The sequence below is a fragment of the Falco cherrug genome, chromosome Z, assembly GCF_023634085.1.
Source record: "Falco cherrug isolate bFalChe1 chromosome Z, bFalChe1.pri, whole genome shotgun sequence".
Taxonomy (NCBI): domain Eukaryota; kingdom Metazoa; phylum Chordata; class Aves; order Falconiformes; family Falconidae; genus Falco; species Falco cherrug.
The window spans coordinates 6,037,078-6,056,588 of record NC_073720.1 but is presented as its reverse complement, the minus strand read 5'-3'; the positions used below and the strand labels follow the sequence as shown (position 1 = coordinate 6,056,588).

At 36.6% G+C, this 19,511-nt stretch overlaps 1 protein-coding gene across 1 annotated transcript in view; it reads right to left on the bottom strand.

Annotated features, from left to right (window-relative positions):
- Positions 1-19,511, bottom strand: part of RIT2 (Ras like without CAAX 2) — a 178,953-nt gene that overhangs the window by 118,088 nt on the left and 41,354 nt on the right. The window contains exon 2 of the mRNA XM_005446911.3: positions 9,783-9,839. Within this exon, the coding sequence (XP_005446968.1) occupies positions 9,783-9,839 (57 nt within the window). The remainder of the gene's footprint in view (positions 1-9,782; positions 9,840-19,511) is intronic.

Below are 19,511 nucleotides of genomic sequence, written 5' to 3'. Positions count from 1 at the left end.
CAACACAGGTCTCATGGCAACATGCAGGAGAAACACTTTTGTCTCATGTTCTAGCCATGGTAAGCAGATGTTGGGAAGAGATGTTTGAGAAATAAAGAGTCATTCACCTGTTTGTTTGCTTTCTGAAACATGGGAGAAAAGGAAGTCAGATCACTGACCAGATTATCATTTAAAGTCATTCCGATTAAATAAATGCTCCAAATGAAAATACAAAAAGTAGAGCCGCAAAAGTTCAACAGTCCTTTTAATCCATTTTCCTCTTTTGGAGAGTGACCAGTAGCCCAAGGAATCCTACACAATGAGTTTTGCTTGACATATTTTGTCAGCTTCGAGTTGGTTGCACTTCAAAGACCTTTCTGAGGTGGAAGCAAAATCTTCGTTTTCAACAGCCTTTGATGGATATCTACAGTTTTGGCACAGGTCGTTATCGGTATTCTTTTTGATAAAAAACTTTGACCCGAGAAGAAATTTGGGCTCAGGAGCTGGTCTCTGATAGTGACCCTGCATCAGATGGTTGACTCAGTTTTCACGTATTGCCTGTCCCAGAAATAAAAGGATCTCTTCTCTCCTCTCATTCTTGCTTATGGTCCCATTTCCCCCTATGTGGTTTTACACTATCCCTTTTGCCACTTTTTGAGCTTGCAGAATTGTTTTTACCGCAGTGATTAAACTCACTACCCTGGTAGACGTCTATTCTGTGTTGGGGTGGCTTAGTTTTCTTCTGGACTACTGTTGAATCAGCTTAAAAAAAATTGTCAGATGAATGCCAGAGAGCCAACAAGGCTGGGAGAAGGGCAGAGATGAAGAGTGGGACCTCGTCCTTCTCCACAGAAATGAGTTGTTAGATTTGTCTCACCTCATCTGACAAAACTACAGTCTGTTGCAGAGCCACCAAAGTCTGTTCATAGCTGGTGAAGGTTTGTGCATCATTCTTTGTCCACGGTTTAGGGTAACGAAATTAGATAGCTCTACACCGGGTTTCCTCTATGCACTATTTCTTTGCCTGACACCTCACAGTATACTACAGACTCATAACTAGCTACTGCTTGGTACCACCATGGCTGAAGCAAATGTGTTAGTGTAGCCGCTTCGGTAAATTTTCTAAGGGCATGAGTGACACAGACAAACAACTGCATTTCCAAGACTAAATGGCAAGTCTAAATGTTTTTCAAAGTGTTCTGCTTAACCTCTAACCTCTGAGCAGATGTTTGGTGAAATGATAAGGGAGAAAATGACAACTTTAGGAACAGCTTTCAGACGCACCTACTCCCTAGGAAGATACAGACTGTGTTTGCTTGTCTGCTAGTGTTTATTATCAGAGATATTAGCAAAGGAAAATTCCTGGATTACGCACTGTTTCCCGAGTCTTTGAAAATGCTAAAAGACAGCAAGTTGTCACCTGGTATAAACAGTCCTGAAATAATTGCATGATGAGTTGCATTTCTAAGAAAATATGAATGTGACAAAGCAGTAGCAGATATAAGTGTGTGTCCAGGATTTTAGAGGTGATTAATCTTGAGTATGGACAGGGAAATGTAATTGTTTGCTTTGGTTTTTTCTTACATGAACTCTGCAAACTGTTTTGAACTGAATAATTGACTTGTTAAAGCAAAGTCCCAAGAAAGGAAGCTTAACAGCAGAGCTGGAGATCATGTATTTGCATGACACCGCATATTTAGAATGTGGCCAGGCTGTTTCATTAATGAGGAAAATACTGAAGTTCTCAGCAGAAGAAGGAGTAAAGAATCAAAGTTCGTCTTGAGTTGAGAATGCATCTAAAGTTAGAGGATATATCTCAGACTGAAATGTTGAGAGATGATCCATTAATCTACTCTTTAGACAGAATCTACCACCTTTAAAAAAAAAATATTTCCAAGAGAAATGGGATTTTATTATTTTTTTTAATCAAATTGTTTCCATCACAGAGAATAAAGATCTGCTATGATCTTCCAGGCTCCATTCTCCATGGCTTCGAATAATTTCTATTTCCCTTCATGGTGGGATATAACAACAACCTTAAACAGAAGGTATTTTGCTGCCTCATTGAAATCTAAACTAACTGAGCAGCTTAGGTGCCTTTTGCATTGTCGGTTTCCTAATACTCCTCCTCCTCCTCTATTCATGGGGTTTTTTTTCAGTCTTACAGTGGGAGCGCCTATGCTGCCAGACACATGCCAATGTTCCCTATTCTTTTGTCACTTAACAAGGATTCTGCATGGCAAGTCCTACTCTGCATTTTCCTCCCTTCACTGCAGGGCATCATACAGGCATTCTGAAAGATATCATGCTGCTCTGTGAAAGTCCCTGCTCTGGCAAGCCATCAGGGAAGGCACTGCAATTCAGCTTCAGGCACTTACATTTAGACAGCTACACACTATATGTCTACGTGCAAGGTAAGTATCTAAAATCCCCTTACCCTTCATGGAAGTATAGACACTATTCAGTTGCCTGTACATGACACTTGCCTTTTGATGTGGTCTCAGGAACCCTGTCTGGCTTTCATTTACTGGACTAGAAGAGATCTGGTCCACCTGATCCTATGTCACACACACTGGGGACCAGGTGACGATGACACAAGACCTGTGGGAGATCCACAGCCTTCTAGATCAGGATCCAGGACCAAAGCAAGATAGTGTAGGACACCCCGAATGGCTCTCAAAGCCTGTTATAAGGGAAGTGAGCAAAGACCTAGATCTCCACTCCTAAATATCCCTGAACCCCACATAACTGGAACCTAGATACACAGCTTTTGTGTAGACATTTTAATTCAGGTGTCTGAATTAATTATGTAAGTCTTGAATCTGAAATCTTGAAATATGAATTAATGAAGTGAGTCTTACTCCTAACATAGCAGGCATAATCACTGTTTGCTCTTCATGTAGGTTAGGTCAGAATGCTTTATACCGAAAGTGAGTATTAACATCTTAATGTGACATATAAAGTGGATAATATCAACAGATAGGAAAAACAAACAAGCAAACAACTAATAATAAAACATGGGTTTAAGAATATCATTCAAATGCAGACACCAGTAGTCCTACATAATCTTCATTGCTCATTTTAAATGATGATGAATATGGAACACAAATGTAGCTATGTCCATACAATCAGTCTGAATAGCCTTGGAGACAGTGTTTAGAGACAAATAGTACTGCTTCCAGATCATTTGATAAGAGTTGTTTATGCAGTCTCAGATAAGGCTAATAAACATATGGAGAATGATGAATGAAAGGTGATTGTGACTATTTAGCTACTGATTGTATGATTTTAAATAATAATAATAATTTTGGAGCTCAAATCCAGTTGTGGTTTGTTCAGTCCATCATAAATACTTTATCTACTCTGGGAAAATGGGAATGACAATATGAGAATGAAATTAGGGATGGAATATATACATATATATGTTCTAGGTGACTAGAAATGATCTAGAAAATTTTGTACCCTAAAAATGCATTTGAATAGAATTTTTGTGGCAAGATGCCCCTCTCCTGCTCTAGGAGATATGTCTCATCTTAGTCTTTTTTCATTCTGTCATTACTAATGAGTTTGCATTTCCCTTGCTTTATCCTTTTTCATTATTGTACCTTGAAAACAGTTAGAATATTCTTTATAACACAGACATTTTTTTGTACGTATTTTATAACCTCAGAATATTTTCAGTCACATTTTATCTTTTATTTTTTTTCTCAAATTCACCCACGCATTTCCACTGTCTTATTAAAGATGAGTTTAAATGTGTTTTATTTGATGCATTGGTGAATGCATTACTTCGTTAGGAAACCTCATGGAAATTCATGTGCTTAATGCTAGAGTGCCTCCCATCCCACACCCATTTCAATTAAAGTTTGACATTGACACAGTCTTAATGCCCTCAACTGCTCATTTGACACAATCTTATTCAGTGGTATCTCACCAAAACAGGAAGCTGCTTTCGCATCTCGTTTGCATTATGTATTCATTTTAAGATTAGTCACATGGTTAATGAGCATCTTGGAGGCTGTCCAGTTTGCTACACTATGTCATGGTTCCTTTCCTGCCACTCTACTCACATTAACTCTCTGTGATATTGCCAAAGACTGTACAGAGTGTAAATTGCTCTTATCCATTTGTTCCAGAAAACGATCACATCCACTGCCACTTGGAAATTGTTCCCATTGTTGACTACAATTAAATATTAAATGTGAGCTGAAATCATTTCATTTTCATGAAGTACTAACCTTTGAAATTTTGCCCAGTTACAGCCTAATACTAAAAGAATTTCATCCTTCCCCTCCCCATTTACTTACAAAACAAATACATATCTGTCTCAAAATTCTGAACTGCAACATCTGTAGCAAGCCTGAAACAAAATCATTATTCCTGTTTTATCTTGAAGTGGCATTAACTCAAAGTGACAGCATTAAAATTAGCACTTCAGGTAGCACTTAATTTTTTAATCAATGTTTACTTTATATTTTAAACAAATACTGACACCTATTTGTGTATTTATTTGTATGAATATTTATTTATATCTATATATAATGTCTGGAGTTTGAGGTTCTCAAGATCTTAGCAGCTTTTCCAAAGACAACCAGCAAAAACAAAAGACAGTTTCATCCCTCAGAAGGTATCATTTATTGTCATCATTTATTTTGACACGATATGTCTGATCCACACTGTACATATGACTTCTCTGAATAAATTCCTAAGTAAACAAAAATGCACCACTTAAAAAACAAACAAACAAAACAAACAAACAAACAAACCAGAACAAAAAGCAGCCTCTTCCCTCAAATAACCCCATACTAGTCTTTAAAAATTTCGTGGACTTTAAAAAGTATTGGACTAAGCATCACAACATCCAGAAAATTCATCAGAAGTGTATATATCCCTTCTATAACTTATAAACACAGAAAGAAAAACATGTAAATAATTCTATTTGCAAAGCTCTTTTAGGATCAAAGTTAGCATGTTTGAAATATATGTATGTATGACATACATATCTATGAGCACATGCATCACATAATACAGCAACTGAAATGTCCTTTCAACAAAAAATTCTATATCATCTCATAGCAGCAGCAGCTTTCTGTGGTCAGGATTCCCTGTAATATTTCAAAAACGTCAGTGGATAACAGAAAAAAAGTTGTAAGAACAAAGCACCATTATATTCCAATTGTTTATTTCTACTGTATTACTACAGATATGAGTCGCTGTAGCAAAAGGAATCTCCATTGCATTGGCAGCGTAACTTGAAACCACAATAAAAAAGAGTGATAGGGAAAGAGTGTGACATTCCTAGAGACTGTCACAAAAAAGGGAAAAACAATGCCTCTGGATTTTTAAAGCTACGGAATTATTAGAATAAATTCCTAGCCCTGTGTTTGGAGGGAAGCAGAAGTGGGAAGGGGAAGCACATTTGGCAGCATATTGAAGTGAAAGGACTTATCTGTATTCTCTGATCAGAAATAGCAAGCAATTTTCACTACATCCCCATGCTGGACTAGACAAAAGAGAAACATATTCTCATCTTTAGACTCCCCTTAAAGCTTACTGTCTTATCAGTTTGCAGATGAAATATAAAATAAAAATAGAATAAGGAGAAAAAAACCCTCCAACTTCTAAAAATCTTCAAAAGTCAATTGCCCATGGGTATGATTCTATGGACCAAGGAGTAGGCTGGGACATAAAGTGTACCCTTTATAGCAAAAAAATCAAACTTCAAAACATTTCTTAGGATTGAAAGGACTTCGGCTTTTAGGAAATAAAACATGGAAACCAGTTGGCAGCCATTTATTTCTAAACCAAAGCAAAGCCAGCTTCCTTGTTTCAGGTTTTTTATGTGTTCCTAACTGACCATACAAGATGGTTTTGTGGATCCCCTGTGTGAACTGAGTATGGCTTGGTTCAGCTTTTCAAGTAGAATGCCAACCAAATTATATCAGTCCTCTGGTCATGTGCTCTGGGAACGGTTTAGTGTCCCCTGTCTTTTTGCCCAGATGTTAATATATTTCACAAGAATCTACAGAAATAGAAAACCAATTGAATTTATTATTCCGCTCCTATGTCGATGCTTAAGGTGGACAAAGAAAAGTGAAAATGGTCAAAATGATCGTAAACATTTAGTAGCCCCAGGGGTCACTTAAGTCTTGCCAATAAAACGGAAAGGCTTCTGGAATTTCAAAGACAATGATGTTATTTACAAAGGCCCCTCCATTTCACAGCTCTCTGCCTATCTGTTTCTATTAGGACAGCTCTTACAGAAAGCCCCATCAAGCACAAGGAGGTACAGCACCAATTCTGTCAATGCTAACTACTTAAGTCATGGTTAAATTTGCACAGTTGAGCATTGTGTTCACTGCTGCCACAATTACACATCACAGAAAACATAGAGAATAGAGTAGCTAGTGCAAGAACTTTAGGAAAAATAAAAAATATATAGGTAGTTATTAGATTCTTATGTCCCTGTAAAACAAAAATAGCCAAACCACAATAGACCTTATCTTAAAGCTCAATTAGAGAACAGTACTCAGCCAGCTGGTAATGCTGGAAGTCTTTGAATTATCACTTAATCTCATCATAGAACATTTTTTATTATTTCCAGGGAATACCACCCTCTCAGTGATACCTGAAGGAACAGAAACTTGTTCCTTTAAGTGACCAAAGACAAATAAAACCATGGGTAAGCAGAACAAGTTATGTTCAAAGTGCACTAAAACCTGAGGTCAGAATGACCAGGATGTTCAGGATAGCTCATGAATTCCCCAAACGGGATAGAAATTGCTGAGGAGCGAAAGTGGCCTAAAATGTATGACACAAAGGAAAAACAATATTTTGATGTCGGTGAGATCAGTGATGCCAGACACCACTGAAAAGCTGTTCAATATTCTGCTTTGCCACTTGGCCAGAGTGAAGGTACATTTCATATGTGGCCTGGGTTTTTTTCTTTCCTCATGACCTGCTGCTGGGTTACGGTGAAGAAACAAACCCCTGGCTAGACAGATCTACCTGTCCCAACACGGTAACTTCTCCATGACACAAAGTATGTTTGTGACTACCTTCTTGCAACCTTTGAGAAATAACCCCTCCTCTGACAACTCCTGGCATCAGCATAGTCTTGGCATTGGATATGCTCATTCTGGTTTACCTAATATTTTTTTTAGCTGATGGAAAATAGTTAAAATATGCCTACCACTGGAAGGGAAAAAAAGAAAAAAAAAAAGAAAAAAAGAAAAAAAAACACTAGAAGGAAAAAAAATAAAGAAAAAAAAAAGATTAATTCTGTGATGAGACTCGAAGCTCAAAAATAGTAAAAGCAGTCTCAACAGTATAGACTTTTTCAAGTGTGCTGAGAGTTTCAAATGTGTTTGTTTCTTATTACAGATCAGATAACAAATGATTGTTTCTATCTGTTCTTTGGGTTTATGTCCAGTTTTAAGGGGTCATATCACAAATTTACCCAGGAGGAAACGTATGTACTTAGCCCAAGATTGTACTCCTCTGCTGTTTAGTACCTGTTTTAGAGAATGAATAGAAATAAACCTTTCTCAGGATGTCCTCAGCATGTTCTGAGAGACAGAAGTGCTGAGCAGAGAAAACTCAAGAGTCATACTTCCAGTTTTGCCTCTAGCCAGCTGTGTGAGCTTGAATCCAATATTCCATTTCCCTGTTCTTTATCTCCCCCTCTTTTCTCTCTTTAGAGTGTTGGTTTAACTGAGCAGAAGCTCTCTCTTACTCAAGGAGACCTTCATCCTGATTAGGTCCTCCAGGCATTCCTGCAGTATGTACTTACAATGCATCATAAGCTTTCCTTCTCTTTATGATTATCTATTATTCATATTGTGGTAGTGTCTAGAGACCAATAAGTTAGAGATTATGACGAGATACAATATATGGATAAATACAGCTGGGAGGTGGATAGTTAATAATAAAGATGGGTGTATGTACATAACTTAATGTTGTCAGTAATTACTAATGTTCCTTTTTTCCAATTAGATATAACGATTATTTTTTCCTGAGTGAAACAAATGGATTGGTAGCAATTTCATAGTAGTTTTATCTTCTTTAGAGTTGACAGATTTCAGTTTTATTCTGCAATATTTTTAATGGTTATAAAATTACCAGTGGCACAAAAAGTTTATGCATTTTATTATTATTTTTTTCATCATTAAAATATTACAATTTACCAGGAGTTACTATTCAGGAAACGTGGAATACTATAGAAAGAATTTTATAAAAAGAAATCGTATCGTTAGATGCTCTATTTAGCAAAGCAGTAATTTTATAGAGTGTAAACTTTAGTTTGAAATATTTGAAAATTGTAAATATAACAAATAATCATTTTCACTGAGGGGGTGGATAAACTTTTTTTTTCTTTTAAGTATTCTTTGTACATATTGATATTTTCAGTGCCTCTGATTTATCAGGCCCAGATTCTGACATCTTCTCTTCGGTATAGCTAAATATTACACATGGAAAGTCCCTAAACATGCAAGGACTTTTTAGTATAAGTACCACTAATAAACCCGCTCAAATGAACAAACATTCAATGATGCCTAGCTCTACCTTGATGTCACATATTCTTTTATATTAATAATTATAGTAGTGCCCAAATGATGCTCAGTAGCAAGGACAGAATTCTTTTGACAACCATTCTTAACATTACAGACATAGAATTTTTGAGGCTGGGAGGGACCTCTGGAGGTCACCTGGTCCAAACCTCTGCTCAAACAGGGCCACCTAAACCAAGCTGCCCAGAACTATGTCTATACAGTTGTAAGTATCTCCAAGGATAGAGGCTCCACAGACTCTCTGGCCAAACTATGCCAATGTTCTCATGTACTGGATAGCCCATAGCCAGATATGGCCTCAGCAGTACTGAGCAAAGAGGATAAGGATCACCTCCCTCCACCTGCTCTCAGCCGTCCTAATACAGTCCAGGATACCATGAGCTTTCTTTGCCTCAAGGGCACCTTGCTGGCTCATGCTCAACTTAGTGTTCACCAGGTCTCTGGCAAGACGTGCATAGATGCTACCTGATACAACAACAGCAACACAGGGCTGCTCAAGGCATTAAATTACTTGGGGTTATTCCCTGTAAATATTTTCCAAATGTGTACACAATTTAAAAAGGAAAAAAAAAACATTTCAAATATTTCAGAGACAAATTTTTTCCACAGCTTATTTGAATTAACTGGTTTAGAAATTGAAACTCATTCAACTAGAATTCCAGATCTCTCTTTCAGCTCAGACTGTACCATTGTACTCCAGCCTTATAGTCATATAATGGCCAGCAGCTAAGATGTATCTCAGTGTATTGCAGGTGCATGTGAATATTTCTCATTATTTAAGATTATAATGCAGGTAAACCTGATGGAGTCAGCAGAGTATGTGATTGCAAAGCACAAATGTAGTATATTAAAATCAGTAGTCACTTGATTTTTCTAGAGAAAGTTAATAGTGGAAAACAGTACTAAAATAACAAAATGTTGAAAAACACACCATAAAGACTATTTTCTGTCTTGTAACATTTGTGGTTTGTATTCTGTGCTGATAATTGCCCACTCATCAATAATTTTAAGGCATGAAGCCACAAATCTGTTGTTGTACAACACATTTCAGGAAGAAGTAACTATGGTATGACCATGACACAGTTTAATCATCATCACAAAATTAAGGTTTAATCTAAAGTGTACAAATCTGTTTTTTGTCTAAGTGATATTTAGGAGCAGCTTCTCACTGTATGGCAACCTTGAATAGGCAGAGATTGAAAGGGATAAAGAGGAGAAATAATCTCTACTCACCTATAGTTGGATCATGATAGTCAGGGAACCGATGGCTTATGAACTGCATTGTCATTGCTGGTGAGAAGAAACACAGAGGGAAGATAAAAGAATGACATTACTGTCTTTAAATTACAATAGGGAGAAGAAATACTTATCCAAGTGTCAGCTTGGAAAGTCAGTCAAAAGTCTGGTCTACAGCTGCACGAATGCACTAACATTGCAGCGTTAACTAAGAACTGATTAAACGTCCTTATTTATCTTAATTTCTTCCTTTTAAAACCTCATTTTATCAATTGACATTTTAAAATATTATGTTTTTCTATCACTTGGTAAATACTGTTAATACCTGATAGTGTATACAGATGAAAATTGCCCTGAAGAAAGCATAAAATACAATTTACATGGCTGTTTCATAAATGTTTTCATGATGTTACAAAATGCCACTAACGGCAGTATCTGATTTGATTTCTGGTGTGTTTTAGAAATATCTAACCCATTGAACTTGATGCAGCAGACAAATTCTTCTGTTAACCACCTAAAGCTTGGTTTCTTCTGAACAGACTGTTTTATAGCTGGGTATTACCTGCTTTCAGAAATTTTAGGAAAGTCACATCAGTCTTCAAGAATACTGCTTTGCATCATTTGCAACAGGTGGCATTCTGGAAGTGAAAATCCAGTTTATGTGGAAAGCCAGAAACATTCATATCCTGACCAATCGTATGTTTCCAACATGACATCTAAAGTTCATGGACTTTGAATAACCACACAAGTAGGCTTAGATATTCAGAGGTCACAGGAATACCATCAGTTATCAGAACAACATGGGAAATTATGTTACTTTGTTGGTTTTCTTCAGGAGTTTGAAGCTCAGCTCATTTGTAAAGAAAAGATATCTACCTAACACTGAAAGGTGTGACAAGACCTTCAGAAGTGAAACAGGTGAATTCCAGTTGAACAGATGGAGGAAAAAACCCCCACAATCTACCATTATTTTTTTTATTATTCCTTGATTGGTAAGCCAATTTCATCATTTTAATTTTTCATGTTTTTTTTTAATGCCTGCATTAAAATTCTTTTATAGCTGCTATGTGGGCATTTGTTTAAAAAAAGCACCCCACCTGAATGATAACTATCAGTCACAACACATTCAATCAAACATAAGATTCTGCCTTACGACTTGAACATCTCTGTTACCTTTGACAGCAGAGATTATGAGCAAGAAGTGCAACATTTTAAAAAATCTGCCTATAAATACACCCTGTTTTTAAAACAACATTGTTTTAGTTTGTTTGTCCTCCTTATATTTTCAAGAATCAGCGGGTTAAGGAGATCGTTTTACAAAATGACACAGAGAAGGAGTATTAAACATTTATTACCATGTTAATAAATTATTCCATCTTTAGTGTAGACAAATATAAATGTTAAGAAGCAGCATTATAAATTCATAGTAACTCAGAGAGGGTAACTGTAAAAAAAGCTCATTCACTCTATACATATTATAGGGGAATAAATCTATGTACAGTGACACTCAGGTCTTCTATATTATCTGTTGTTGGATGCATTACTTTTAAGTACTATGTATGTTTCGGCACTTTCATTTCCAGAACACCTGGTTTTTTAATCACGACAGATTTTTAGGCACCTCGATCTGTTAACGGTTAGTGGTTTATGAAGAATAAATTGATGCCTAATGTAATGTAGCTAGTTTTCTCTGAGAAGCAGAGGCAGCTAACAGAGATATTCATGTGGTTTATGCCTACACATTTTGAGCTTTCTGAGGGCCTGTATCATAAATAAATACAATTTGTTTCACTACCTGCTGCTTTTTCTTGCTGATTTTTTTTATTATTATTATTTTTATTTTTAAAAGCTAACTACTCTACATCTCTACATCTGATCTCATTCTGTTTCCTTTTGGAGCTATGCCTGCATCACAAAATATGTTGCAACTGAAATAGAAAGTCTCAGAGGACACCCAGAACTCATGGTAAACATTTTTCCTCTCTCCTGAGACAGCCCCAAATCAATACATCATTTATATCCTCATCAGATCCACAGGATCTAAGAGGACTGAGATAATATGGAACCATCATACTTTCTATGGTAACATGCAAAATGTCAGACACTGGGACATGTCAAATTTACATCTCCCAGATCATTCTATGTGTGTGAATATGCATCATCAAAACTTTCACAGGAACCTGGGCTGCACACTGTGTTTTAGAGGTGGATCAGAAGAAGAACTTACATCTTGTAATGTCAAGAGCAACAACACTGACTTGTGCCTGCCTGATCCTAGTCCTGGTCCAGAGCTATGCATGAACTGATTTGGTTATGTATAAAATGGATCTGGAAAGGTTCAGAATTAGAGAAATGTGTTCCGAAAAGCACTCTGCATAATGAAATGTAGATATCTTACAGTCAGCTGGCCAGGGAAACAGTGAATACAAACTTCCTTGTACAAGCATTTTGTCCCCCAACTGCTTCCATGACAGCCCTCTGTTAAGGGCTCCTCCCAGTCACCGGGGTAAGGAACATCTTTGGCCTCTTTAGTGCTTGTCACCTCTTGCACAGGGATTAGCATCCTCTCCCAGAAACAGGTAATATGGCTTTGGGTTTTTTCAGGTGGAAGGAATTGAGGTACAATGATCTTTTAAATCACTGAATTACAATGTAAAAAAAGGAAATGAGGATATAAGAGATGGGCAGTGCAACCCATCATCCTCTGTGTGTTCTTTAGAATAAGAATTCACAATTTCTCTTAAATCCTACTGCCTGTTAGTATGGCAAGCATTTTCAGAGCAGACATAACAGGCCACTTCTTCTAAAAGGAAAGGCACAACCAGGTTTTGGCTTCAAACAAACCCTTTAGTCCTTGAGGATGGGAGACAAAGTCTCAAAGAATCAGGTGTGACATACAACATCAGTTGTGTCTGGATATACCAGATATTCCACAGCCGTGGCTGCTGAATATGCAGAAATTAGGAATGATTTTCAGAAGTTGGTGGAATGATTCCCAAAGCAAAAGAAGGCTCAGTCACCACTGGCATGAAACCACGCAACTCATCTGGAGCCTCAGGAGTTAGACCTTATAACCAACTGTGTCTGGTCTCCCAGTGGGGCAGCTGCCTCAGCTGGAATAAACTGGCTTCTTAACTGATACTAACATCAGCTGCAAAGTCATTTTCCAGAGCAAATTAATTTTGAAAACTAATACAAAAATGGCATGTGTGTTCCATGCTGCTTTATGAAAATATTATCCTTGGTTCCTCCTTTCTTCTTTATTCATTATCCTTTTTTTTCCAAATAAATTAACACTCACACCTAACAAATCCAAACCATCATCAGGTATTGTTGTAACCATTTTCCTTTGGAAATCCAAATAATACTACTCCAGATTTTTGCAGATCTAGAAATTAGGGATCTTTAACTCTAATTTATGCCACATACAAAACACTGGATCACAATGTGGCTTTAAAGCAGTATATTAAACCAGAATAAATGGATAAGACTGATATTTGAATAAATACATATAGATGTAAAAGCAGAGTCAGTTAAAAAATGGTAAAACATCCCAAACCAAAACAAAAGCTTTTAATCCATAGCAGATATTGTGAATTGCAAGTTGCCTGAAAAAAATTAATGAATATTTTATAACACTGTGAAGATCATTCCATTTAAATGGGAAAAGTACATCACATGGCAACTACAATAAGTAAAAGGATCATTGTTTCAGATGAATAGTATCTACTTTATATCCGTCTGTGGCTAAGCAAGTGCAGATTGTCCCAGCTGAATAAGTGTAAGCCTGATATGCATGATAAAGTACCTAACTTTAAAGTTCTCTTGTGTGTTCTTTGTTTTGTTTTGTTTTGTTTTGTTTTGTTTTGTTTTGTTTTAAATAGAAAAGGTGTTCAGATCCTATATTTAATTTTGAGTTGTTTCCAATCATGCTTACCCACTGTTCATTAACTATCTAGAAAGGCATACATGATACTTATGCTGGTAATGAAATGTGTATGTTTGCTACGAATACTAAACTTAGTCCTGTCTGCTACTTTCAATGTAATACTCACCCCCTTCCTAATAATATTTTACTTACCTCCTAGTAAGAAATGCCATGCTTAGAAAAAAGCTGAGGTTATATTACTTATTCTAAAGCATCCTTTTGATCAGTGCAGCAATATTAAATGTCATGTAAAGAAGGTACCAACTTTTTAAAATATATGTGTGGGCCCACAGGCCAATAGAAAAAATGCTTCAATACCCATGCAGTTGTAAAAGTAGATAGAGTAGAATCCCACTGTTCTTTTAATTTGCTCTAAATTTGATTTATACTGAAATTTTTGAAAATAGTCCAATACTTAATTTTCAAGGTTGCAGTGTACATTGCAGGCTTACCAAAAAAAAAAATAAAATTATGGTATTAGTATCCCTGATGAGAATACCTCATCCTGAGCTTTCTATCCTTCTTTCTTCACCCAAGCACTTCTACATATTCACACTTTCCTGGATACTATGTATGATTCTATATTAATCCATTTCCAAAAGAATCTTTACCCTCATCTCGAGATCCTATACTTTCAGTAGTATAACACAACAACCACAGCAGTTGCAACTCAGAGATCTGTGATTCCATGTGGCTAATTCACTTTAGATCCACTATTCCAGTGGATCTTTAACATGTGTTTTGATAAACATTGAGGTTTCAAAGGTACCAGCACAGAAGACAGACTTAAAAATAATACAATATGATGTGGTAAAGTCAGTGGACTTATATGTTAGTTCATTAAGTTCTTGAAAAAAAGAAGACAGCATATAGGGATTATTAGCACAGAGAAGGTGGCAGAGATGCTACAGAGTCTAAAAACAGAGCAGTAGATCATATTAACAAAGTGTGTACCATAGGAAGAGACTCACAGAAAAGAAAAAGTGATAAATATGGTAAAAGTTTAAGGGACATGCTTGCCTCTATCAATCTGTAAAATTAAATAACTTTATAAAAAACATGGTGAGGACATGTTGAACATACCTGACTTTATTCTTATGATAACATGTTTTTATATAACTAAGTATGTAAAAATGTTACAATATCAAAGTTAAGCTATTTCAGCAACTAGAAGAGCATTTTATTACAACTATTTAATCTCTGAAATACTGGATAGTTTGAACAGTTCTGGTCTTTCTGGTAGTTTCAAGCCTGCAAGCCCCTAGGTTTCATCTTCTAAAATGTATGATCTTTTCAAATGTTCATGCCTGAGAACTGGAATGTTGAGTTCTGTTTCATTGGCTGGAAAAATGACAAGCATCCTTATAACTAACTCCTCTAGAGCTCATTCCTGAATTTTTAGATTGGCTTGTCAAGTAAAAAGTCATTTGCAATCATTCTTCTGCCCATTGGATCTTATCGAATAGACTTTGCAGTAACAATGTGCAAACATATACATGATGAACAGCAAGAGGTGAAGACTGTAGGGTTTTTTCCAAAATCTTATCCACTCTCTGAATTGCGTTAACACTCACAGCAACTTTGAATGGCTAAAGACACCAATAATGCTACAATATATTGAAGGGAGAAGAGGGGAAAAAAGAAAAAAGTTTAAAATAATTTAAATACAGTCTGAGGAGATCTTCATGTATGTTCAGTTTATGCAAGTTTAATAAATCAAAGACAACCAAGAAAAAGAAAAGCTATTAAGGTTAAAAGGAAATTTTGCTGTGAAACAAATGAGAGACACTAGCTATAACAAATTTAGGCTACAAATTATAAAATATTTCTAGCCACCAGATGAGGGATTTTGTGAAACAGAATTCAAACATGTATGAAAGATGCAAGAAACCTCTTTGATTTTAAGGTGCTTCCTACGTGGGAGTGATTCGGTGACACAGAAGGTTTTTTAGAGATTTTTCCCCTGTATTCTTAATCTGAGGTGGGGAAAACGTCTATGTAATGTATGATATTTTGATATAGATAACATCTATAAACAAGTCTTCAAAAAATATCAGAGGTGGAAATGAATGTTTGCTTTCCTAACATACTAAGTACTTTTGATCTCAAACATTTCATAAACCAGAGAGAAGTTTCCATATGGAAAACATTGTTTTGTAATAATCAGGGATAACTTAAATGACCCTATGTTTATGATATACTTGGGGGTGGGGGAATCTGACAGAGCTTCATATGCAATTCATGCAGTCAAAAGCAGCCCATCTGCAGCCTCTTCTGCTTTGAACAAAATGTGTTGCATTTCTGAAGTACTGCACTGTTATCCTTGTTCCTACCCCTTCCTAAGAAATAGTAGGAAGCAGCAGACATCTCTATGAGATGACAGCTTTCCAGGTCACAAAGAACTATGTGGTTTGGCTATACAGTATATTTCCTGGTTCATTTCTACTTATTTTATCTGTGCATGTTGCATTTAGATCACAATACGCTTTAGAATAAACAACTGACAGCAGTAGTCACCTGAACCTAACCAAAAGGAGTCAGAATGACAAAATACTGTAGATACATTCAAGGGCTTCAGATCAGTGCAAGCCAAAATCGCCAAACAACAGATACCAATGTCAAAGGTGAGAGAGGCTGTTCGATGTCAGTGGACAGAAGATCATCCAAACCAGCAGTCTTCCTTGACGACATGTAGCTTGATTAGATGGAGACCAAAATCCTTACCCAGAAAAGAATGTGAATGACCTGCCTTACACTGAAGTCCACGGAGTTACCCATTTCCCATTGTGGAGGTGTTGTGTTAGGTTCGAGCATCAAACATAAACACTGAAGGTAATGTCTACTAGAAGGTGTAAGGTGACTACCTGAGGAGTATCTATTTTGGTCAAAAAGATGAATGAGAAGAATAGTGATGTCTAATGCAGGGTATTACATAATCTCATGAAATTTTAAGAGTACAGGGAAAGTAAGTATAGATACAAGGCAATATTATCTAGCAATAAGATATTTTTGCAGAGTATAGTTAACCATATGATTGTTACATGACATGGCAAATTGCAAAACATATTGCTGGATTAAAAACTTGTGTTTTAACAAGATTGGTTATAAACTCAAAGATCTCACCCTAGGATGAGACATTTTTCACACTGCTGGAGAAGTTTCAATATATTTTTCCTAGAACAACCACTATAGACCAGATTCATTTATGGGATACCAGCCTGAAATCACCTTTATTCTGACCCAGTACAGCTGGTTTTACGTTGTTATACCCTGTAAGAAACAAGAGTAAGATGTTTGCCACAGCATTTCAGGAAGGAACACTGCAAAGTCTGTGAGCTGCAATTATTAATTTTTCAGGTGTTACAATTTATTATTTATAGAGCCTTGGCTGTGAAATGAAGGCAAGCAAAATTTTGTTTCTCTTTCTTAAACCCCTCTTGATGTACTAGAAAAATACAGAGGCTTGCTGTACAACAATCTACTGTGTATGCTAGGCTGCTGATACAGCATTGCTTTTTACGCTGGGTTTTGTTAAAGTGATACGTGTTTTGTTCCCCTATCAAATCTGAAGCCCACAGCAAAGAGTAGTAAGCATCAGAAGGGCAGACTCTTAACAGCCAAAACTCTTTCAAATTAAATCTATCTTCTTAGAATAAAAATCAAACACACAACCCCCCAGAACACATTAATTTTAATCAGAGAAAACAGTAGTTCTTAGGACAACCAGAACAGAAACAGGTAACTCCTCCTTGTCCATGACAGATCCTTCTGCTACCTTCTGTTGGTATGGTCTTGGCTGAAGGCTGAGTTGAAGAAAGCACTGCACAGGCTTCTGTGGTCCCCTGGAAAATTATTTCCATCACCTCCAAATCCTATTCATCTTCTATTTGCTCCTGTCAGTTCTCTCACTGTCTTGCATCCCATTTTCTCTCTGGGATTCCACACTCTCTTGCCAGGAAGGTGATGGCCTTTCTCTCCCTCCAGAGGGTACCAGTTAGATCCCTTATTTTCTTGTTCATAAGCATAACACAAAACTACTAGGGAAATATGTTAAAGTAAGCCTCAAGAGAAAACAAAACAAACAAACAAACAAAAAAAACCCCAAAAAACCAAAATACTACACCGAAAGTTAACATTTATAGTGACTGAAAGAGGGGAGCCAGTTGTGTTATTTGGACTGGAGAACAAGAGAAAGGCTTCTTTGTATAGTTTTGTGCCCCCTACCATTATAGGATAAGAGCAGACTAATCAAAATATGTTGGAGTTGGTGGTGATAGAGCAAGGCAGAAATAAAGGTTTCTTTGGAGAATATTCTTGCATCAGAAGGAAACAAAGGATGCAGAAATCTATGCATTGTGGCAGTATGAGCCCCCAGACTAAAAGCAAAGACTTAGGAAGCAGATGAGAATTGCTTCCTCAAAGAGAAGAGACGGGCAGAATCTGTTTTGTTTTGGGAGCCATCTTGAATGAATACATAAAAAAAAATCATGAATCTCAGAGCATCTCTCAAGAGAAAGGTCTGCACTTTCTCACAAGCATTAAAGACATGAGTTCTCACTATTTCTCCTTGAAGTGTGACCAGTGGAACAATGACATATGCTAGGTACTGGTCACAGCTTTCCAGCAGGGACTGAAGGATAAAAAGAACAACTGCAAAAAAATTCATCCTAGACTTGAGAAAATTTCAGGAAACTTTCAGCAAAAGTGCTCTCACTGCAGAAAACTTCCATGTCTTCTGAGTCAGCACATGCTAGTGAGAAATGGTTGTCCTAAAAGCTTCTGACTACCATTAATATCTACATCCAGACTCCGTTTATGGTGCAATATAGGAAGGCAGAATGTACTGCATTGTAAAATTCATGTTAAAAACTCTGTTCAGTGTTTCAGGAAATAGGGAAGCAGGTAAGAGTTCTATTTACTCCCCATATAAGAAATCATCATAATGTATTCTAAATTAACAATAATGACAAGGTAGATTGCTACCACTTATCCAGCATTTCCTCTGTAGTATATCCTTGACCCTTTCTAGAAAGTTCTCCCACAAAAATACCAAATGTTCTGTACCCTGCTTAGCTTACGTAACTTGACAAGATACATTACTAAACAGAAATTACTTCTGGTAAATGCTGCTATTAGCGCATTTTCCCACTGTGTTTCTTCCATTAAGTTAAAATTGGTGGGAAAACTCAATGTGTCTTCTACCGTACTTCGGCTAGAAAATCCAACGGTAACTTAAGCCTTCCATTAGCGAGCAATCCAAAGTGTAATGACATAAAAAGGTTTTAAAACAGACTCCAATATAATGCGATTTTTAAAACAGAATACATTAAATAAAGATAGAAAGACTCCATTTTCACATATTATTTCAGGGAACAATAGAGCCAATATTGAGCCATTACAAATCGACACTTCTCAATTAAAGTCAATGGATAAATATTCTAATTTTGCAAAGTACAGCAAACAAGTAGGCCCTGGCTTGCAGCTGCCCATCTCAAGTATGATTAGCTCACTGTGAGAAAAACTTTCAAGAAAGGATTAAGTCGTTTTGTTCGATGGAAAGGAACCTCTCAGCAGCCACATGTATTTCTCTCCCTTTTTTTGAACTGCTGACATGTTTCCATGTAATGATAAGGTGAGATGCTCTGGCTTGGTTTACTGCTGTTTCAGGTAGTGGTAAATTGGCGTTGTTTGTAGGCTTCCTAACATAAACTAGTGGTTAGCTCCTGCGATACCTTCCATGGGAAATTATACCCCAGACGTCAAGCAGTGATGAATGGGCAGTGACAGCAGCTGTATTT